Source organism: Microchirus variegatus (genome assembly GCF_963457635.1).
Source record: "Microchirus variegatus genome assembly, chromosome: 5".
In the NCBI taxonomy this organism is placed as follows: Eukaryota; Metazoa; Chordata; class Actinopteri; order Pleuronectiformes; family Soleidae; genus Microchirus; species Microchirus variegatus.
Window position 1 is genome coordinate 16,714,168 of NC_139806.1, and position 14,799 is coordinate 16,728,966.

Here is a 14,799-nt window from a genome sequence, read left to right on the forward strand (position 1 = left end):
GCCAAGCCAGAGGTGGATGAGGATTCCGGGCCAGAGATGGGGACCAAACCGGCCGAACCCACCCTGGACGTGGATGATGACGATCCCCTGGGACACGTAAGACCTCCAGGTTCAGATGCCGAGAAGGCCGCTGACGAGATGGTGGCCTCTGCTGAGAAAGACCCAGATGCCCTCAACCCCATTAGAGCGGTTCTCCTCAGATTCAGGGAGGGTGACATCACCAAGATACACAATTCAGTGTGGCTGGAAGAACAAGAAGTCTACATGCATGGATTCTTGTGGAGAGACTCGCCGTCTGATGAGATTGAGGACCACGCTGTCGTGAAAGTGAACATGGGAGACAAGCCCACTGGATACATGGCACAGGTAGAAGTTACCCCAGTTCACTGATATCAAAGAGGAAAAAGGAGCAATGGAGGAAAACGCCTCCCACAACAACCTACAGCACCGAGATGAGATCCTGAAAGCAGCGGAAAAGATCCTGAAAAGGAGGGGTTTTTTAGGAAACTGAAAAGCAGCATCAAACTGTGATTTATTTCAAAAGGAGTCTGATATACTCACCACTGTAGGTTCTTCTTATGTAATGGGAGTCCACCAAACCAGAATGAGGGGGGGGGGGTGTTCAGGGAAGAGGTGACTGTAGACGAAAGCAGACAAAAGCAGACGTCAACAACATTGACCCAAACAAAAACAACGACGAGCACCATACTCATCCTCTTCTGACAGTCGGTGTTCAATGTTCCTCGAAGTCGTCCAGGACGTCAGAAGTCCACCAAGCCTTTGGTCTCCATTCTGGAACAGATTAGGAAAAACAAAACTGAAAAGCAGCATCAAACTGACACTGATGTCCAAAGGAATCTGATATACTCACCACTGTAGGTTCTTCTTGTTCAGTGGGAGTCACCGACCAGATCAGGGAAGAGGCGACTGTAGACGAAAGTAAACGTCAACAACAATGACGCAAACAACAATAACAAATATCACCATACTCATCGTCTTCTGACAGTTGGTGTTCAGAGTTCGTCAAAGTTGTCCAGAACGTCTACCAAGCACCGCCTCGAGGTCAACCATGTTGGGTCTCCATTCTGGAACAGATTAGGAAAAAGTTCAAGTCCATTATATAAAAAAACAAAATGTAAACTTTTCATGACATCACTTTCTTCTATAAAACCTATTCATTTCCATACATTTTTCAGTAAATTCAAAGGTTTGTAGATCTCTGTCAAATACTGAGAAAAATACACTTTCCATGTCAGGTGGAAAACTAATATAAACCAATGTAAAACTAGAAAAAAAATATTTTATCATAAAACTCTATTTCTTAAAAAAGTGTTCCGTGTGACCTTCATGACAAAGGTAGAAAATAATGCTTCATCCAAACAGAAGCCGTTTCATTTGAGTTTAGTTGCAATCGTCAGGTGGCACAACCGTTAATCAGGAGGAACAACTGCAGGTAATGTGACTATATAATGCTATTCAAAGCTCTAAGGTTATCCATGACACTTCTAGAATCCATCCATCCATCCATCCATTTTCCACCGCTTATCCGGGGCCGGGTCGCGGGGGCAGCAGTCTGAGAAGGGACGCCCAGACCTCCCTCTCGCAGGACACTTCCTCCAGCTCTTCCGGGGGGACCCCAAGGCGTTCCCAGGCCAGCCGGGTGACGTAGTCACTCCAGCGTGTCCTGGGTCTTCCTCTGGGTCTCCTCCCGGTGGGACATGCCCGGAACACCTCCCGAGGGAGGCGTCCAGGGGGCATCCGATTCAGATGCCCGAGCCACCTCAGCTGGCTCCTCTCGATGTGGAGGAGCAGCGGCTCTACTCCGAGCTCCTCCCGGGTGAGAGAGCTCCTCACCCTATCTCTAAGGGAGCGCTCCGCCACCCTGCGGAGAAAACTCATTTCAGCCGCTTGTATCCGGGATCTTGTTCTTTCGGTCAAAACCCAAAGCTCATGACCATAGGTGAGGGTAGGAACGTAGATTGACCGGTAAATCGAGAGCTTTGCCTTTCGGCTCAGCTCCTTCTTTACCACAACGGACCGATACAACGACCGCATTACTGCGGCCGCTGCACCGATCCGCCTGTCAATCTCACGCTCCATCCTTCCCTCACTCGTGAACAAGACCCCCAGATACTTAAACTCCTCCACCTGAGGCAGGATCTCTCCACTGACCCGGAGGGAGCAAGCCACCTTTTTCCGGTCGAGAACCATGGCCTCGGACTTAGAGGTGCTAATTCTCATCCCCGCCGCTTCACACTCGGCTGCAAACCGCCCCAGCGCATTCTGGAGTTCCTGGTTCGTAGGAGCCATCAAGACCACATCATCTGCAAAGAGCAGAGATGGAATCCAACCGCTCCCGAACTGGACCCCTTCCGGCCCCCGGCTGTGCCTAGAAATTCTGTCCATAAAAATAATGAACAGAACCGGTGACAAAGGGCAGCCCTGCCGGAGTCCGACATGCACTGGGAACAAGTCTGACTTACTGCCGGCGATGCGAACCAAGCTCCTGCTCCGGTCGTACAGGGACCGCACGGCCCTTAGCAAAGGGCCCCCGACCCCATACTCCCGGAGCACCCCCCACAGAATGCCACGAGGGACACGGTCGAAAGCCTTCTCCAAGTCCACAAAACACATGTGGACTGGTTGAGCAAACTCCCATGAACCCTCGAGCACCCTGCGAAGGGTATAGAGCTGGTCCAGTGTTCCACGGCCAGGACGAAAGCCGCATTGTTCCTCTTGAATCCGAGGTTCGACTATCGGCCGAACTCTCCTCTCCAGTACCCTGGAATAGACTTTCCCCGGGAGGCTGAGGAGTGTGATCCCCCGATAGTTGGAACACACCCTCCGATCCCCCTTTTTAAAAAGAGGGACCACCACCCCGGTCTGCCATTCCAGAGGCACTGTCCCCAACCGCCACGCAATGCTGCAGAGACGTGTCAACCAGGACAGCCCTACAGCATCCAGAGACTTAAGGTACTCAGGTCGGATCTCATCCACTCCCGGTGCCTTGCCACTGGGCAGCTTCCTAACCACCTCAGTGACTTCAGCTTGGGTAATGGATGAGTCGACCCCTGAGTCCCAAGCCTCTGCTTCCTCTGGGGAATGCGTGTCAGTGGGATTGAGGAGATCCTCGAAGTATTCCTTCCACCGCCCAACGATGTCCCCAGTCGAGATCAACAGCTCCCCACCCCCACTGTAGACAGTGTTGGCGGAGTACTGCTTCCCCCTCCTGAGGCGCCGGACAGTTTGCCAGAATCTCTTCGAGGCCGACCGGTAGTCCTCCTCCATGGCCTCCCCGAACTTTTCCCAGACCCGAGTTTTTGCTTCTGCGACTGCTCGGGCCGCCGTCCGCTTGGTCTGTCGGTACCTGTCAGCTGCCTCAGGAGTCCCTCGAACCAACCAGGCTCGATAGGACTCCTTCTTCAGCTTGACAGCATCCCTTACTTCCGGCGTCCACCACCGGGTTCGGGGATTGCCGCCACGACAGGCACCGGAGACCTTACGGCCGCAGCTTCGAACAGCCGCGTCCACAATGGAAGTGGAGAACATGGTCCACTCTGACTCAATATCTCCAGCTTCCCTCGGGATCTGGTCAAAGCTCTCCCGGAGGTGGGAGTTGAAGACCTCCCTGACAGGTGATTCCACCAGGCGTTCCCAACAGACCCTCACAACACGCTTGGGCCTGCCAAGTCTGTCCAGCTTCCTCCCCCGCCAGCGGATCCAACTCACCACCAGGTGGTGATCGGTTGACAGCTCAGCCCCTCTCTTCACCCGAGTGTCCAAGACATGCGGTCGGAGGCCAGATGACACGACCACAAAGTCGATCATTGACCTCCGGCCTAGGGTGTCCTGGTGCCACGTGCACTGATGGACACCCTTATGCTTGAACATGGTGTTTGTTATGGACAAACCATGACTAGCACAGAAGTCCAATAACAAAACACCACTCGGGTTCAGATCGGGGAGGCCATTCCTCCCAATCACGCCCCTCCAGGTCACACTGTCATTACCCACGTGAGCATTGAAGTCTCCCAACAGAACTACGGAGTCCCCGGTTGGAGCACTTTCCAGTACGCCTTCCAGGGACTCCAAAAAGGCCGGGTACTCCGCACTGCTGTTCGGCCCGTAAGCCGAAACAACAGTGAGAGACCTACCCCCCACCCGAAGGCGGAGGGACGCGACCCTTTCGCTCTGCGGGGAGAACTCCAACACATGGCGGCTGAGCTGGGGAGCTATAAGCAAGCCCACACCAGCCCGCCGCCTCTCACCTTGGGCAACTCCAGAGTAGTAGAGAGTCCAGCCTCTCTCAAGGAGTTGGGTTCCAGAGCCCAGACTGTGCGTGGAGGTGAGCCCGACTATTTCTAGTCGGTATCGCTCCACCTCCCGCACAAGTTCAGGCTCCTTCCCCCCCAGCGAGGTGACATTCCATGTCCCCATAGCTAGGATTGTTGTCCCGCGATTGGGCCGTCGGGGCCCCCGCCCACGACTGCCACCCATATCACATTGCACCGGCCCCTTATGGCCCTTCATGTGGGTGGTGGGCCCACTTGAAAGGGCGCCCACGTCGCTCTTTCGGGCTGAGCCCGGCGGGGTCTCGTGGGCAAAGACCCGGCCACCAGGCGCTCGCCTGCGAGCCCCCCTCCCGGGCCTGGCTCCAGGATGGGGCCCCGGTAACGCCAGTCCGGGCGACGTACTCGTCTTGTTGTAGCATTTTCTCATAAGGGGTTAACACTTCTAGAATGTTTATTAGTTTATTATTATCTATTTTTTTATACACCACAGATTTTTCTAAACCGGGGATTAAGGCCGCTGCGCCCCCATGTAATCGGCGAGCGTCCCCTTGTCCATGTGCTGATTGAAACTCAAGTCACACCATCAAATATGTCATTATTACGGTTACATTGTTCTTGTCAATAAAGATGTTATATTTAGGGATGAACTGATAATTCGGTGGCTGAAACACAGCAAGTTCACTGTGGAACAGCAACTATTAAACGCTGGAACGTCTAAAGCGAAACTTGGCTGGATACGGAGCAGATTATGAACTCCCTGCGACATTGACTTCACACCAGAGAACATTCTCTCTGAGCAGTTAACTAAAGACATCAGCTCATCTGATGCATCTGTTATTCCCTTAGTTGCAGCGCTAAAGCGTCTTCTACACAAAGATTGAGAACATGGAGTGAAAACAATGAAAAATGAGCTCTGCTCTTTAAGAGTCTGTCACCACGTTTTATTAACATCCCCTGCACTTCATCGCGATTGTACTCGATCCTCATCATAAAGATGTAATGTTATGTGAATTGTTTTTGATGGGTTAGGGTTAGGTTTAATTGATGTCTAAAACACATGTTACTATTTGAAATTAAAATGCATATTTCATGTCATAACTAATGTGGTCAGGTGGTGCAACCAATATTTGTCAAGTGGTGCAACCAATTTAAACCAATAAATGATACGTCAAAGTGACCAAATGGTTTATAAATGTAATGTGTGTAGTTATTATACTGAATATATGAATTTGTGTATTTGTGTGATTATTTTCCTGTCTTTAAATGTAAAATTGGATGTTAAGGAAGCTTAAAACCCGACCTTCAGAGACCAGAAATCTTAAATTATTGTTAAAAAAAAGAAGAAAAAAAGATACAAATAATGTTTATCTAGTGTAGACACCTTAAGGGATAGTTGCCAAATATTTTTTTTATAAATAGTTGGTTGTGCCACCTGACATTTTTTTGTTGTGAAGTTAAAGATACTGTTAAAAAACTTACATTCGTAACCTCATTACTTTTCCAGCATCTTGTTTTGGTGTGAAACGTGAACATCAGCACCACACCATCAAACATTCAATTCCCTGTGGCATCTCTTGGGATCAATATGAGCTTTACATTTCAGAGGCAGGTGTGCACTGTGACCTTCTGACATTCAGCTGTTTGCTCGGAGTTCAGGATGATGTGCAGGCGAGGTGCATTTGTTGAAGCTGCTTTTATGGAAGACAGATCTGCGTGCATGGCATTAAAGTAGAAATATCAGCCAAATATTTTTTTTAATTCCAGACTTCCCAAGTTTCAGCTTCAAAAATTGTTAGGATATACAGTACCGTAATGATCTCAGCTTTTGTTTTTGTTAGTATGAGTCTAGTTATGAATTATGAGTATCCAAACGTTCATGTGTGTTCATCAGCCATTGTTTTTGCACTAATGTTACCAGCAGAGGGGAACCCACAGTTCTGGTTCCCAGGTAGGAGTGAGAGCAGGGTCTAGTTTTGTGTTCTCAGCCAACAGTGACTGTAATTATTGTGCTGCACAGAAGTTACAAGGCATTTATTAAAAGCACTGACAATTCAACATTCAACAATGTAGCACTGAGGTTATTATTACAGTATTTTAGTTTGAGGTATTTTAAATTGAAATTGATCTGTTAGGGAAAAACAAAGACATGCTAACATTAACGTTTTATAACATTTTATTCTCCAATTTAGATAACACCTTTGACAAGGGCTTGAATATAACAGCCATGCATGGTGTGTTAAAGTCCCATAAACTGCTGGGTAGATGTTGAGATATTTCACTTAAAGGGGAAATATTATGCAAAATCAACTTTTTAATCATTTAAAATCCTTATATTTGGGACTCTGGAGGCCCTATCAGTCGGCAAAGTGTGAAAAAAAGATGACTCAGTCATTTTTTTTGTGGCCCTCAGTCTAACTACAGGAGATAAAACACGCAATGTTGACTTCCGTTCTCACTGGGACTTCACAATGTGCTAAATTCCTGGAATTGTTGTCTCATGGAGAAAACCAGAAGTCTGCGAAAAGTTCTATTCTTGGCTCCACAGTGCAGCACAGAGTCCTACACAGCCACTTCCAGCCTCAGAGGATTTATCTGTCCAGTGGAAACATGTTATATATGACGGCAATGTGCCTGCTAGAGCCTGAAAATGATCACTTTTCCAAATGCTAACTGCTGTTAGCTCCCAGAAGCCTCTGTGGCTGTGGTCATTTCCCGTCCCTTAAGCTTTTTTTTTCTTTTTTTAAGAGATACTACTAAACAGAGCGTTTTGAACAGGGCTGTTTTGGCAGGGTGATTGAACTGCTGTGGCGCTTCATCCTTATGGTATTTTGACCAAAGCATGTCACAGACATGTTCATTAGGACACCAGGGAACTAGGTCAACTTGGAGAAATAGGATACAATAAGCCCCCTTTAAGAGTTAAAGTAGCCTAATCATCCTTCTCTTCTCCTTCTCTGCATTTTACCCATCCTCTACGAGAACCAGGAGCAGCGGGCAGCCACTAAACCATGCCTGGGGACACACTCAAAATTAAATGTCATTGCCGTGGTAGGGGGCACTGACAGGAGCATAACGCCAGTGACCATCATCACCTTCAAAAACACATATGGATGACATCCTCCGGGAGAAGATGCAATCTCAACACAGAAAGGAGCTGGAGCACCGTTCACCACTTGGCCAAAGAAAACAGAAGTGTTCAAAGTCACTAGGATTGAAGATTTGAGCACCATGGATATTATGTTCCTTAAAGCGGAACTCGACCGGTAAGTTCCTATTAACGCTGTTTTTTTGGTGTGTATAAGCATCATTACCTTGTTTATGAAGCCCTGAAGGTTCGAAACAAACAGTTCAGCCATTGCTGAGAACGCTGTGTTTATTGTAATCTCGGGGCTTAACGAGATCTCTGAAAATGCCGTAATAGTTACGTAAACAGCGGTTCTCCTGAACAGCAGATCGTCCTGCTCCGGGCACTAGTCCGGGCACATCCGGTTGCGTACATTGAACCGCAGAAGAACAATAACGTCCGTTGTGGAGGTGTTTCACGAGCGACAGTGTCTTCTGACTCTAGGTCTGACTCCGGGTCAAAGTCATAAAAGGGACTGCAGCTGGGAGTCGTGACAAAGCTATTTTTAAACATTGTTTTGATAATCAGGAGCAGTGCATCCACCGTTCCAGAGTAGGGAGCTGCGCTTCTGAGAGCTGGTGTGCTGAATAGTACTGGCCAATCACAAGCCTCTGTCTTCTGGGGGTGAAAGTTCACTCTGAAACATCGCGGCTGACGAACAGCGTCAGAAAAGAGGATTTCAATCGGCTCGTTTACAGCAACTAGGAGGTTTTTGACCATAAAACCAAGTTAATATAATATATTAACTTGTTTTTATGTAAGTAGACCTCCATAACTAACATTTATGTGCAAGAGGACCACTCTATGTGAGCTTTAAATCACAGCAGTTGATCCATCATTCGTCTAAAAAGCACTAAAACTGTGATGAAAAAAAAGCTTCAAGTAATTCAAGAATATACAGATAGTTAATGATCTAGCTGTTGATTTAGGTGTTTTCAGTTTCTACACATGAAATAAGCTGGAAGAATGTATCTCTGCGTGAAGAATTGATCATTTAAACAGGTTAAAAGTACCATCTTTCTGTTGAAATAAAGTTTCAACAGTGTTATTTTTTCAACTTGATGGAGGATGTGAATATAAACACTGAACATCTGTTTTCTAATAAAAAATATGAGTGGAATTACTTCAAGGCTGGAAGGTGAGGTTGAACTGAGAATCCACAAGAAGAGAATGTCGATTTCTGTACGTGAAACACCCAACATACAACCTTGGACATTCTTAAAGCTCATCATATCCTTCCTTGGTTTTGCAGTGATCGGCCCGTGTGACACAGTCCCAGCGTCTCTACATGTGCTGTTTGTGTGCAAGTGAAGAGGAAAGAATCTACAGTGTAAAGGGAAGAAGAAAAAAAACCCACATTGGACAGCAAAAGAGCAACATGTATGCCTGTCTGAGCAGCTTAGTGATGTGCCAGAGGAGGAAGCTCAAACAAGATAATTGGATTTCATTTTGGTCTGCAGGGGGAAAGAAGAATGCTTGCTTTCTCCTTAGAGCTCTGCTACAGGTGCCATAAAGGTCAAGAAATGACTGAGACCTGCTAAGAATTCAAATGCTGCCTGCACACACACACTACCCACAGACCTAGCAGAAGGAAAAATAGGAAACACCTTATTACCACATTAAAAGAATGCTCCTTTTCCCACACTATGCTATGAATGTTTTTTGTTTTTTTTTCATGACACAATACCGGAGGTATTATATTTTTGTGAACTCAAGAATGCCTCAAGGGAAAGCTTTTATCGGTGGTCAAATGTTAAAGATCAAGGTTGCCGTCACCTCAAAAATCGTAAAATGGCTCGAAATGTTTCAAACGTAGAGCTATCCCAGTTCATTTTTAACCCTTTAACACAGAGCGTATCGCAGATGACAGGTTTGCGCCAGCGCATTTCTTTACACAGCCCTTTGGCCTATCGTCTTTGTCACCAGAGAGGAGAGAGGCCTGTTTTTGCACAAAAAAATGTGATTGGAAATATGTTTCATACTGTGGCCCTGTGATGGACTGGCGAACTGTCCAGGGTGTACCCTGCCAATCGCCCAATGGCAGCTGAGATAGGCACAGCACCTCCCGTGACCCTCTAGTGGAGGATAAAGTGGTAGATAATGGATGGATGGATGAACTGTTCCAATTTCAAATTGAACACATACAATTGAACACGTAATGTTCTTCATTTACAACTGCAGTGTTTTTCCAAATAAACCGTTTTGTTTTTCCTCATTTTAAATTGTTTGCAATAAATTGTAAATAACTGCCAGATATTGGAAGTTCCATCCATCCATCATCTACTGCTTTATCCTCCACCGTAGGGTCGTGTGGGGGAAGTTGTGCTTATCTCAGCTTATACCTGGACAGTTCGCCAGTCCATCACAGGGCCACATATATAGAGACAAACAACCATTCCCTCACACTCTCACATCTACGGTCAATTGAGAGTGATCAATTAACCTAATCCCCAAATCTGCATGTTCTTGGCGCGTGGGAGGAACTCGGAAAAAAACCCAGGCACACACTGGGAGAGCATGCAAACTCCACTAGGCCAATCGTGTGGCCCGATATTGGAAGTTATTCTGGAAAAATGGACAAAAGCATTTAGTTACATTGGGTCCTTTTATGGTTAAAATAAGCAAAAAAAATCCAGATGGACATTTTCAGGATCGGTGTTAAAAGGTTTATATTGTCCTACTACCACTTTCAGCTTCTCTCTTTGGGGTCGCCACAGCAAAACAGAAGAGGAAACAAGGGATATTCAACGTCCATAAACCTTCTGTTCTTGCTCTTTACCTCCGGTTAATTACTAACTGTGTTTTTTCCAATGTTTGTCAAATGAAAGGCTTATCAGGCGTCATAATGATGATGTCATTACTCCTTTGATCTAAATGTAAATTGGAAAAGGGATGTCTCTATTAGTCATTATTCCATTTGTGTGAACTACAAAGGACTTTCCGTAAGTGTATACGTTAACATTTATGTAGAATCACAAGAAGAGGACTCTGAAAAACACGAGGAACAAAAGATATCACAGTCTGTATTATCACAGTAGGTCACAATGAATCCGCCCGACGAATCCATGAGCCTCCTGAGGTATGAAATGCCAATCATGGTCAGCACAGACCACGGAACTGATTTAGCACAGGGTGGCTCTGCTAGTGGGACCACTGATCAGCAGCCTGGGCCGTCTCGGCGTTTTCCATCACCTACTAAATGCAAAGCAGAAACCAGTCAGCAGAAAGCTGAGGATATCCTGAACACCATGTTTCCACCCAAGAAATGGTTCAGGGACAGCAAATTATGGGTGCAGCAGGTGTCCCATACACCTTGTAGAAGACTAGATGTGGTGGACCTGGAGGAAATCTTTGCCCAAAGGCTTCAGGAACAGCAGGCCAGAAAAAGAGGCATCTGCCCTATTCGGATGGAGATCTACTCCCAGTGCTTTGACGAGCTACTTCGACAGGTGACTCTCGACTGTCCCGAGAGGGGACAACTGCTGGCACGTGTCAGAGAGGAGATTAACATGACAGTCGCTGCCTATCAAACCCTGTTTGAAAACAGCATCATTTACGGCATTAGGAAAGCACGCGAGGCTGAGCAGTGTGCGACTGACCTCAAGAAAAACATTACTGGAATGGAGGCGGAGGTTAGCGAGCTGAAGATGCAACTGAGCAAGCAGAAGACCAAATATGAGGCGTATGAAAAGGTTGAGAATCAAAAACAGCAGCAGATGGAAAAGCCTTATCGAGCAAAGATAGCGTTCCTAAAGAGAATCCAACAGCAAATCATTGACCAGAGAGATGAAATAGAGAAGCCGTTTCCAATTGAAGAAATGGAGTTCCTAGTCGGCAGTGAGGAAAAAGATTGAAAGGATCACAGTAATGGATGATTAAATCCAGAAGGAGGCAGTAACGCGTCTTTACAGATGCTAACTGCCATAAAACAAACAGGACAATCTTGTTGTATTGTTTTGTTTTGTCCAACAAAGTTTTATAAGTGGCACGCTTTACAGGCGATGAATCAAGCGGACTGAGGCAAATAATTCAACCCTAACCTAGTAATGAGTGAAATCAATCTTCTGAGAACGTCTGTAATTTTAAACTCTCCATGTTTTAGTTAAGTTTGTTTTACATTTCCATCTTCAGACGAGTCCACTTCCTCTGTCAGTAATGTCATAAATCTTAATGTGAATTAAAAAAAAAACAAAAAAAACAAATGGGAGAGCAAATCCCACTGATGAAAAAAAAAATCACACTATCTTCTTCAGACTATTCCGGTGCACAGCTGAAGAAAAATGGCTAGGTAGAGTTATAGGACATAAAGTGGTTGTCTAGGGACACACATTTTTACAGTCTATTAATCTATGAATAATTAAAGGCTCTTGGAACACCCAGAGGAGATTGAAGCACTTTGTCTTTCAATAGAGTAACTTGTTTAGTGGCATCCAAGTATGGCACACTGAAGTCTCTATTATCAGGAGGCTCGACCACGGAAATTAACATCTGCATCAAATTTAACAAACGAAATAGGTCAGAAAAGTGGGCACAGTACTCCTGATGTTGTTGTAGCTTGGTAATCAAACCTCCAAATTCATTTTATATTTCTTTTTACTCTAAAGTTGCAGAAGACTTAGATAAAAACAGCAGTGAAAAAGTGTTCAAACAACAGCTGTTAAAGACTGGCTTGCACGATTGGTGACGGTAAACAAGTGCTTATGTGTGCACATGATAAACAAATCATCCCCCGTCTGTTTCCATTCAACTGTATTAATGCACATTCTGAATAATGTGGAAAATAAATCTTGGTTGGAAACAAGCAATGATTGCATTTACAGATTTGGAAACAAAATGGAATTAAAGCTGTTGGAAATGTCTCTCACAGTAATCATGATGCCACAGTTGTGCAATCAACTTTAGGATTTTATCAATACTTGTGTCACAGTTGGCAAAAAATTTGGACCCCCAAGTGGATAGCAAAAATAAAAAGTCATGAAATTAAAATATAACAAATTAGAAAAGCACTCGGAGAGCACCTGCGCCAAGGCAGCTCAAGTGTCTCAAATATTACCCTGGTAAAAGTAGAGCTACTGATTCAGCTCCTTTACTTCAGTAAAAGTAAGAAAGTACAGGCTCTGAAATGTACTTAAGTACAAAAGTTACAAGTTAAAAAATCAGTTTTACCATCAGTATGAGACAATAGCTTTTTCAATAATTCCGGAAAACAATTCTCAGCACACAAATTAGGATTTTTTTTCTTTCTTTTTTAGCAACCTGTACAGTGCTGGTATAGAGAAACTTACCAGAGGTCCTACATGAGCGTGTTAGGTCGGCACAAGACGCAAAGCGTTGGCCATGAATCATCAAATAGTGCTCTTAAATACAGCCATGGATGGGAAATGTCTTGCTTTTTCCTGATGCATTGTGGTCACCTCCCTCCAAGTCACTGTTCTCTGCCTAGCGATGGCCTTCTCTCCACGGTCGACTTTCCCTCTCTAGTTCACGTCTTTTACGTGGTGTCGTCAGAGGGTGAAAACTCACTGAGGACCAAGTGTGCACACATCCACAATCTCAGCTATCCATGACAAGCTCTGCACAGCAGAAATGAGCAGTCCTGACATGATTTGAGTTTCTGCTTCAGTAAATGAAGATTCAGGTCCTCAGATTGCAGTACTTTATCTGCAATTAGTACACACAATAATAAAAAAAAAGACTTGGTTTTATAGCTTATTACAGATTTCAAATGAGTGGGAGTGAATGTGAGGTGAGTAGCCGTAGCAGATGGTGAGCAGTGATATAATACTTGTCATGAGCAAATGAGCATTAAACCTGGCTACATTGTTGTTGTTTTTTAAATATAATAATCACACTTACTACTAGTTAAAATTACAAACTTTTTTTGTACAGTTAAATTTTTGAAAAAGACACTCGATACTAGATGTTCTGAAGACAATTTCATATCAGATCTTTCTTTAGTTAAGAATGCTATTATTCTCAAAAAGACTGAACCGAAACCAGATCCAACAGTCATTCTGATTCCAGCAGTGTTGTGTTACCTCTTGGTATTGAAGTGAACAGCAGGGATTTCAGCAGCTATTGTGTAAGGCCAGAGGGCTGTTTCCTGCATGGTCATGAGGATATGTGAGCTCTCTTTGGCTCATGTGCCCTTTCTCAGTGTAACAAAAATCCACAGAACAAGCAACTGTACAATCTCAACTGGACTCTTCATACCCAACACCTGGTCGGGAATTGGATCTGGACAGTGAAGGCTCTTGAAAACAGTTGTTTTAACCCAATTCACAACTCAAAAGCCCGTTCGGGGACGGTGGTTGGAAAATAGTTTCTGCTGCTAACAAGTGTGTGATGTGCAAACGTCTTTTTTTAACCATATTTTATCCTTTTCATCCCTGTTAAAAACTATTCGAAAAAGTATATCACATTAGAGGACAGGACATTTTTTAAATTCCTTATTTACTTTGGAACCAAGTGGCAGTTAATCGTGGCATCACCCGTTCCGAACTCACCTTTCAAAGTCTCAAAAATGGCAGCTCGGCTAGCAGCAACCTCTATTTTACTCTAAATGGGAACATCATTTATATATTTGACATCACGTTCTATTGAAGAAGACCTAAGACTAGTAATTGAGCCCATTAACACTTCAAGAAAATGTTTAACGATGTTATAAATCAAGTGAGAATTAGGCTCATTTTCCCATATACTGCCATATACCCTTTTTGTAACCAGAGGAGTCACCCCAGGTGGCAGATTCTGGTTTGTCCTTAACTGGCATACCAGAAGACTATGTCTAATTTTACAATAATAAAAAAAAGACATCTACCATTTAGTCCATTCATTTGTGAGCTCCCATTTTTCAAGCCTGGAGTTCAGTATTGGACGTTTACATAGTACTCGTGCTCCACTAAGTGTCATTCTTTTTTGTTTGACTGTTAAATTTTATCATATTTTACTATTTGGACAAACTATATAAAGAGAACCTGAAACCAAACTCATTGGGAGAATGTTAACTGATGTTATAAATGAAGTGATATGTTGTGTCACTTGCTTATATACTATAAGTACATATGGTATATACATATTATATACTTGCTTTCTGATGTTTCTGCTATAATCACTTATTGTGACAGTGGCGAGCCCCGGATGCCGTGGAGATTAGCATGCTAACGCAGCTAGCCAGCCTTAGCTGTCTCTTAGCTATCACAGTGTAGTTGCTAATTACATTATAAGCACATACTATATCACATAAAACATGCAAAACATAAGGCTGACAACAATTTCAAACAAAGAAACGTCAGGTGAAATTGGCACAATAGCGAATGTAGTATGTGGCATTTCGGGTGTTGTCCGAGTGTTACATGAACACAGTCACGACACAGATTTAAT

At 44.6% G+C, this 14,799-nt stretch overlaps 1 protein-coding gene across 1 annotated transcript; it reads left to right on the forward strand.

The window, feature by feature from the left end:
- Positions 1-10,460: 10,460 nt before the first annotated feature.
- Positions 10,461-11,270, forward strand: LOC310927274 (axonemal dynein light intermediate polypeptide 1-like; the record flags this gene model as incomplete). The annotated part of the gene is made up of 1 exon (XM_083889569.1): positions 10,461-11,270. One exon carries the CDS (start codon positions 10,461-10,463, stop codon positions 11,268-11,270), a length of 810 nt encoding a protein of 269 aa, XP_083745695.1.
- Between the last annotated feature and the right edge of the window lie 3,529 nt (positions 11,271-14,799).